Consider the following 9,492-nt stretch of genomic DNA (forward strand, 5'->3'; position numbering starts at 1 on the left):
GCGATAGCCTGTGGGCTGACTATGTGGATATGCCAACGGTATAAGGAGAAGTGGAAAACAATGGGTAAAGTCTCGTGGGAGAAACCCTTGTGGAAGGACATCTGGGATTGCCTCCAAACCCTGGATGCTGACCTAACTATTTTTCATGTAGCAGCCCATTACCCGCTTCCTCTGCTGGGAAATCAAGAAGCAGACATTATAGCACAAGTTAGAACACTGCATCCCAAGGGGGAAGCTGCCCATTAGATCTACCGAAAAAGTGGACACTGTAATGCCTGTGTTAGTTAGAAGGTAGCCAAAGAGACATAACAGTAAAGTATAGTGACCTGGTGGGTGCTGTACAGAATTGCCCCGTGTGCTCACGCCAATGCCCAAGGTGTCTACCACACCATCCTGGGCAGATATGTAAAGGAACGTAGCCAGTGATGGACTTTGACAGGTAGATTACATAGGGCCTCTACCCCCCAGTGAAGGCATGAAGTATGCTGTCCTTTGTGTGGACACTGTCACTGGCTTGACATAGGCCTTCTCGTGTAAATGAGTACACCAGGCTGCTACAATAAAGGGATTACAAAAATTGAGTGTTATGTATGGGATACCCCAAAGGGTTGATAGTGACCAGGGGACACACTTTACAGGTCACGATATGCATGAATGGGCAGCTGAGAACTAGGTATATGGCATTACCACCTGCCCTACAACCCCTAGGCCATGGGCCAGGTGGAAAGGAAGAATGCTATCCTAAAACAACAAACAGGCAAGGCTTCCCTGGTGGGGTGGGCCAAGGTGCTGCCTGGGGCTTTGGGGTTGATAAATTTGGCCCCCACTGGGGCTTTAGCCCTGTATGCCAGGCTAGGAGTCCTGAGTGACCCTCCAGCAACGATCTGAGTGATGTCACAGGCTCCGGAAGCGTATCCACCAAGGTTGTGGCTGAAACAAAACAGCATGGTCCTCCAGACACCCCAGGACTTGGTGCCAGGAAGTGGAACCATCTGTTGGCACCTGTTGTGGGTCACCTGTTGCGGATTTGTTACAGATGGAGGAACTGATTGGCCTAATATGGGAGCCCACCATCCTCCTGCACAGAGTGCCTTGGCAGTCATGCTTCACATGGAGGGGAACAACGGCTATATCATGAGGGACAGAGTTCTCCTTTTCTGACATACAGCAAAATGGGTGACTTTACAGTCCCTCAGATGACCTCCCCAGGGTAGCATGTATGGTACACTCAGCCAGGAAAAATGCCTAAAGCAGCTGCTGTTCTCACTACCAGAGGGGAAGCCACTAGTGTGATCCTAACAGAAAGGGAAGATTTACTCCTCTTGGTACCTACTAAATACCTGTCTTTCCAGCCATAGGTATGGCCTACTCTGCTTTCTTCCCTTCGGGGCTGCCAACCTCTTCCTAGAGTGGGTTTACAGCTTCGCCATAGTCCACAACAAGAGCACCTGCTGGATCTCTGGGCAACTCTCCTTTTCAAGCACTGAAGGCATGCCTTGGAGAGTGGAACCTGTGACCTGAACCAATTGGGCACCCCTCTAATTGGCATGGTGTTTTAATGTGTCTTGGTCTTTTCTTGGGTATAGAGATTGTCTGATATGTTAGTCTATACTGCCGGTGTGGTCTGTGCCTCCAATTACAGCAACACTGTCCCTACAGTGACACATCATCTCGGGGCCCTCAGGGACTTTGTAGAAGAGGGGGAAGCCTCAGATTGTAAGATCTGGGATCGAGGGGTAGACTGAAGGGGAAAATAGGCTTTGTGGGGCCAAACATGGCTGCCCTCATGCATTCCGTTAGTTCAGTGCTGTTTCTGTTAGTTCACTACTAATTTCCAAGCCTCTGTTATGTGACCTTGCTGAGGCAGTCATATGTAATCCTCTGGCGTGGAGCCATCTTTGTGCTTGAACACTGTATAACCTCCACCCCCCCACCCCCCCTACCCCCCACTGCTGGTCCTTATCATGGATTGAATTGTGTCCCCCAAAATATCTGTCAACTTGGCTAGGTCATGATTCCCAGTATTATATGATTGTCTACCATTTTGTCATCTGATGTGATTTCCCTATGTGTTATAAATCCTATCACTATGATGTTAATGAGATGGATTAGAGGCAGTTATATTGATGAGATCTACAAGATTAGTGTCTTAAACCAATCTCTTTTGAGATATAAAGGAAAGAAGTGAGCAGAGAGACATGGGGACCTCATACCACCAAGAAAGCAATGCCAGAAGCAGAGCACGTCCTTTGGACCTGAGGTTTCTGTGATGAGATGCTCCCAGACCAAGAGAAGATTGATGACAAGGACCTTCCTCCAGAGTTGACAGAGAGAAAGCCTTCCCCTGGAGCTGACACCCTGAATTTGCACTTGTAGCCTACTAGACTGTGAGGTAATACATTTCTCTTTGTTAAAGCCATCCACTTGTGGTATTTCTATTATAGCAGCACTAGATAACCAAGACAGTCCTCATGTCACTGGGGACTACTGCCTTGATATTTAAATCTCCCTAATAATAAAGACTCCTTTGCCACCACACTGGAGTTACTTACTTCTTTCTTCCGTGTCTCGGCACTCTCCAGTTTTGGAGGCAAATTTCAAGTTACTGGTCCATGCTTGGACAAGCAAAAAAAAAAAAAAAAAAATCTCTTGTCGTCGAGTCGATTCTGACTCATAGTGATCCTGTAGGACAGAACAGAACTGCCCCATAAGGCTTCCAAGGCCTTTATATTTCCGGAAGTAGACTGCTACGTTTTTCCCCTGCAGAGCCTCTCGGGGTCGGGGGGCGTTCTAACCGCTGACCTTTTGGTTAGCAGCCAAGCACTTAACCACTGTGCCACCAGGGCTCCTTAGGAAATATATTGTTGTTGTTGTTAGGTGCCGTAGAGTTGGTTCTGACTCATAGCAACCCTACGTACAACAGAATGAAACACTGCCCAGTCCTGTGCCATCCTCCCAATCGTTGCTATGTTTGAGCCCATTGTTGAAGCCACTGTGTCAGTACATCTTGTTGAGGTCTTCCTCTTTTTTGCTGCACCTCTGCTTTATCAAGCATGATGTCCTTCTCCAGGGACTGGTCTCTTCTGATAACATGTCCAAAGTATGGGAGACAAAGTCTCGCCATCCTCGCTTCTAAGGAGTATTCTGGCTGTACCTCTTCCAAGACAGATTTGTTCCTTCTTCTGGCAGTCCATGGTATACTCAATATTCTTTGCTAACACTGTAATTCAAAGGCATCAATTCTTCTTCCATCTTCCTTATTCAATGTCCAGTTTTTGCATCCATATAAGGCGATTGAAAATACCATGGCTGTGGTCAGGCACACCTTAGTCCTCAAAGTGACATCTTTGCTTTTCAACACTTTAAAGAGGTCTTTTGTAGCAGGTTTGCCCAATCCCATATGACATTTGATTTCTTGACTACTGCTTCCATGGGTGTTGATTGTAGATCCAAGTAAAATGAAATCCTTGGCAACTTCAATCTTTTCTCCATCTATCATAATGTTGCTTATTGGTCCAGTTGTGAGGATTTTGTTTTCTTTATGTTGAGGTGTAATCCATACCGAAGGGTGTGGTCTTTGATTTTCATCAGTAAGTGCTTCAAGTCCTCTTCACTTTCAGCAAGCAAGGTTGTATCATCTGCATATTGCAGGTTGTTAATTAGACTTCTTCCAATCTTGATGCCCGATTCTTCTTCATATAGTCCAGCTAACTTCTCAGATTATTTGCTCAGCATACACATTGAATAAGTATGGTGAAAGGATACAACCCTGACGCACATCTTTCCTGATTTTAAACCACACAGTCTCCCCTTGTTCTGTTCGAACAACTGCTTCTTGCTCTATGTACATGTTCCACATGAGGACAATTAAGTGTTCTGGAATTCCCATTCTTTGAAGTGTTATCCATAATTTGTTATGACCCACACAGTTGAATGCCTTTGCATAGTCAATAAAACACAGGCAAATATGTTTCTGGTATTCTCTGCTTTCAGCCATGACCATCTGATATTAGCAATGATAACCTACATTCCATGTCCTCTTCTGAAACCGGCTTGAGTTTCTGGCAGTTCCCTGTTGATATACTGCTGCAACTGTTTTTGAATTATCTTCAGCAAAATTTTATTTGCATGTGATATTAATCATATTGTTTGATAATTTCTGCATTCTGTTGGCTCACTTCCTTTGGAACGGGCAAAAATATGGATCTCTTCCTGTTAGTTGGCCAGGTAGTTGTCTTCCAAATTTCTTGGCATAGAGGAGTGAGTGCTTTCAGCATTGCATCTGTTTGTTGAAACATCTCACTTGGTATTTAGTCAAATATATAGAAACCTAAAATCATTAGTGGTTACCAGGGCATGGGAACGAGGGGGAAAAGGAGAGTTTTTCCTTAAGGGGCATTGAGTTTATGTTAATTGTAATGGAATGATTTGGAAAAGGATAATGAGAATGGTTCCACAATTTGAAGAATGCAATCAATGTCACTGAACTATACATGTAGAAATTGTTGAACTGGCATATGCTTTGTTGTGTATGTTTTAACCACAATAAACAACAACAACAAAACTTAACTCTTCTTCCACCTCAGGTCTGTTTCAGGCAGGAAATTTTTAGACAGAAAGTGTATATGTTGTTGGCTTCATCTCTGAACTCTGCAAGCCCCTTCTCTGGCCCCCTTTACCTGTGACTTCTAACTCCTCCAGGGCTATAGGGTGGTGGCGTGGGAGTGGCAGGTGCAGAATGAAGAACTTAGAGGAAATGGAAGGTGGCATAGACAAAGGTGGTAGTGATGTCAGTGGCAACAAGTAGTAGAATTCTGTATATATTTTGAGGGTATAATCCACAGAATTTGCTCAAGGATTAAGAGAGAGGAGTCAAAGATGATATATTTTTTGAGTTTATAGGATATTCACATTTCCAGATCCTTCTATAGTAATTTGTTTAATCAAGTTTTCTATTTCTTCTTAGGTCAGTATCTGAAAACTCTTGTTCTGAGAAGTCATCCATTTCTGCTTGGTTTTCGAAGTTGTTTTGAAGAGTTGCACATGATATTTTCTTAGGCATATAATTTTCTACCCTGAATTATAGTTATTTGTGTACTTTCTATCTTCCATATTAGATTTAAAAATTTTCAAGGCAAGGGTTATGTATTTCTCCCAGACCACATGGTAGATTTCCTTGAACATGGTATTTGTGTAATAATTTGTTTGGAATAAATTAACATGTTAATTAATTTGGTTACTTATTTAATACTTGTTCATTTATCTCTATGACTTTGTTCATCTTTATCTTCATCAATAATGGACATTTTAGTGATGAAGTACAATAGTTTGAACACTATATTTGACTTTATATAAGATTTAAAATAACATTTTAAATATAAAGTCTTCGAAAATGTTTCTGTTGATAACTGATGTGAGAGTCAAAAGTAAGAGTGAAGGTAGGATGAGAACTGGAGGAAAGGAACTAACATTTGTTGAAGACCTAGTATATGCCAGTCACTCTGTAAGGCACTTTGTATAGAATATCTCATTTGACTTTCATACTAATCCTTTGAGATGCATTTTGTCATCCCCATCTTCTCTAAGATGAAGAAACTACGGCTTAGAGAGGTTCTGTGTCTTATCTAAGTTAATACAACTAGCAGGTGAAAGAGGATTTATCAACAGGAATGAGGAATTTGTATGAATTTTAATACTCAAAAAGCATAAGCAGGTTATATTCAAAATAGTAATCAATTATCCTTAGTCTCTCTTTGAGTTCTTGCTGATATATTTCTATGATAGGACTACTGTATACGTGTGAAATTGGAGATGTGCAAACAGAGCACTGTTCTCCATTCCTCTGAGGGTGTTGGAGATGCAAAGCAGTTAATCAGTCTGCAAGTATTTATTGAATATCCATGTGATCTATGCAAATTTACTGATGCTTGGGGCTTATGGTGAAATACAGAGCTAGTTTCTGCCTTTGAATACTCAGGCAGACACAGAAGGAATGAACATAAATATTCAAATTTGATATTTAATAAAAATGCCATGAGGAGCAAGAGAACTTCTGAGTTTATGCTGAGTTGCATATTGGCTGGCATGATTTCTGCCACAGCAGAAATGTCATCAGAGCTTTTTCTGAAAGATAAGTCTGAATTTCTTACAGGGGCCTGATACTCCATTAGCTTGTCTGGAAACATTAGCCTCTTTGTTCCATAGCTTTATGAGAGGAATTTGCTTACCTGCTCCCTGAACACCTGCTTCACCTGTTTGTTCCTCAGGGTGTAGATGAAGGGGTTGAGCATTGGGGTCATCACGGTGTTGACCAGGGCCATCACCTTGCTTTTGTCCTCCCCCTGGCCACCCTTGCCTGACCGGACATACATGAAGATGCAGCTGCTGTAGAAGAGAGACACGACAATGATGTGGGAGGAGCAGGTTGAGAAGGCTTTTTGCCACTCCTTGACTGAGGGGATGTGCAGGATGGTTTGGAGGATGTGGCCATAGCAGGTGGCTGTCAGACAGAGTACTCAGTAAGCTGAAGTTGGCCACGATAAAGCCCAGAATTTCTATCAGGCTTGTGTCTGCACATATGAGTTCCAGGATTGGAAAGTTGTCACAGAAGAAATGATTAATGATATTGGGGCCACAGAATGGCTGCTGAATTGTGATTGAACTGGGAACAGTGATGAAAAAGAATCCTGCCATCCATGAACATAGGACCAACTGGACACAGACCTTTTTGCTCATGATGGTGGCAGAGTGCAAGGGGTTACAGATAGCCACATAACTGTCAAAAGACATCACTGCCAGGAGATAAAACTCTGTAGTGCCCAGGAAGAAATAGAAGAACCACTGTAGGAAACAGCCTGGGAGGGAGATGGTCTCACTTCCAGTTAAAATATTGGTCAGCATCTTGGGGAAAATGACTGTGGTGAACCAGATCTCCAGAACAGCAAGGTTGCAGAGGAAGTAGTACATGGCGGTGTGGAGGCATCTGTCCATGAGGGTGATGACCACAATGAGGAGGTTCCCCAGAAGAGTGGACAGGTAGTTCAGGATGAACCGCAGGAAGATGAGCATCTGCAGCTCACAGGCATCTGAGAACCCCAGCAGGACAAACTCAGTGACAGTGGGGCTGTTCCCCATGGCTCCTCTGACCTTGGCTGGGGATGGCCAATCAGAAGTGTTGGCATCAGGATTGTGATGCTCTGGGCATCTGAGGACAGCCTGGAACTGAAAGGTAAGAGGAATGAGTGTTGCATTTTTGGCTAAAGTAATTTTTTATTTCTGTGAAGGGCATGTCTTACCACTACTGACTACTCAAGCTGGATTTGCAGAGCCCCTGCTGTGACCCATTTCATTTTTGGTTCCTGTTCTATCTGTGTGCTAGAGGAGGAAGTAGTGATGACTAGGGTGGACCAAGTGAGGCCCAAAAGCAAAAATTAACCACACTTACTGTCATGGGTTGAATTGTGTCCCCCAAAAATGTCTGTCAACTTGGCTGGGTCATGGTACCCAGTATTGTGTGACGTCCACCATTTTATAATCTGATGTGATTTTCCTGTTTGTTGTAAATCCTACCACTGTGATGTTAATGAGATGGATTAGCGGCATTTATGTTGATGAGATCTACAAGACTGAATTGTGCCTTGAGCCAATCTCTTTGAGATATGCAAGAGAGAAGCGAGCAGAGAGACATGGGGACCTCATACCACCAAGAAAGCAGTGCCAGGAGCAGAGCGCGTCCTTTGGACCTGAGTTTCCTGCACTGAGATGCTCCCAGACCAAGAGAAGACTGATGACAAGGACCTTCCTCCAGAGCCGACAGAGAGAGAAAGCCTTCCCTTGGAGCTGGTGCCCTGAATTTGGACTTCTAGCCTACTGGACTGAGAGAATAAACTTCTCTTTGTTAAAGCCACTCACTTGTGGTATTTCTGTTATAGCAGCACCAGATGACTAAGACACTTACCTTTCTTAACTAAACTCTTATTTCTGATTCCTCAACTAATTCTTTTGCCCCAAAGAAAATCTGCTTTCAATATCTTCTATTCTTATCTTTTCCTCCAATATTGAGTCTTCATCTATAAAGAGTTCATACGTTTCTACTTACCTTAGGCACGCACTATCGGGTACATATTCTGAGGTAAACTGGCTTAAAATGCATGGAAACTCTATTGGTGCTACAAGATTACCTGAATCTTTCATCCTTTTAACTTGTACAGTGAAACCTGTGAGGGCTGGAACTGGATGGGACTGCCTTGCTTTTCCTGGCCTCACAAGTTTTCCGCTGTTGACAGGGAACCGTCTTACCACTTTGCTATCACTCTCTATTAGCGGAAAATATTTGAGTTTTCGTTCTCTGACAGGCTTCTGCCTTACATAGGTTCCAGCTTTTGCGGGTTTTACTATATTTGGGTTAATAAACAGGAAGGAAATATGTAAGGGAAAAGCACAGCTCTCACAAATCAAAAAAGAAAAATCCAAGTAATATCTGCATAAATCAAAATTCCTTAGTAAGAGTTTGGTATTCAAGGTTATTAATGATCTGTTCCCAAATGATATTTCCAGGTTCACCTCTCATTACTTCCTGCCTGGATGCTAGGTACAATAGACTGTTTGCAATTTTTTAATTTCTTATCCATTTTCACACACCTGTGCTTTCGCACATGGCAGCTTTTCAGCTTGGAATTATCAGTCTTTCAAATCCTATTTATCTTTTAAAGCGCTCCTCAGTAAATGCATTTCTTCTATGTAACTTTTTCTTCTGAATGAATGAATCTTTCCTCTGTATCTCCCACAATTTTGTGATATCTCATTTTAACTGTATTTTATAGTTGCTTTTAATTTTTTGCTCACTAAGTAAAAAATTTCTTTATCAATTTTGATAATCTCTACAACACCTAGAACAAGTTTCTAGAGATAATTGGCATTAATAAACACTCATTGAATGAATAAGTAACACTTCAAATGCCTAAGAGAGACAGTTGGTGGGTATTTACACACAAGGGGCTGAGGACATACTGCTTATGTAGTATTTCTTAGAGGTCAGCAACCTTGCAGAGTCAGCATGCCAAGTAATCTTAAATTGGTTCATTTGAGGAAAGTTTGCTTTTCCTCATGAGGAGGAGGTATCTTCCTGTAATCACTCCCTGAGGAGAGACTCTCCATCGATGAAGTAGTGTAGAGTTTGAGCTAGTAAGTAGACAGAGGTCTGGTTGGGTATGCTAGGGGACTCCTGGCAGCAAAACGAAACAAAAGAACAAAATCTTAAAAAGATCTCTTTTTAAAAGGCAGCATCCCTGGAAGTGTCCTTCCTTAAGTATTATCAACTACTACTTTATTTATCTGGCATATCTATTGCAAGAATTATTTGCCAGTGTCTGAGAATAAGATTGGGACTCAGTTTAAGGACCTGGGAGAAGGAGGTGCTAGAGGTGGTGGAGCATCAGGGTGATGAAAGTGGCATTAGTGGGGAGGATGAAATGGAGAACTTGACAGACTTTG

At 42.5% G+C, this 9,492-nt stretch overlaps 1 protein-coding gene across 1 annotated transcript; it reads right to left on the minus strand.

The window, feature by feature from the left end:
- Positions 1-5,771: 5,771 nt before the first annotated feature.
- Positions 5,772-7,134, minus strand: LOC101349858 (olfactory receptor 49-like). Its single transcript, XM_012559558.2, is given in 2 exon segments — positions 5,772-6,507; positions 6,509-7,134. Coding segments are annotated over 2 exon segments (927 nt in total). The 3' UTR covers positions 5,772-6,206.
- Between the last annotated feature and the right edge of the window lie 2,358 nt (positions 7,135-9,492).

This window comes from Trichechus manatus, unplaced genomic scaffold (genome assembly GCF_000243295.1).
Source record: "Trichechus manatus latirostris isolate Lorelei unplaced genomic scaffold, TriManLat1.0 scaffold00268, whole genome shotgun sequence".
Lineage (NCBI taxonomy): Eukaryota > Metazoa > Chordata > Mammalia > Sirenia > Trichechidae > Trichechus > Trichechus manatus.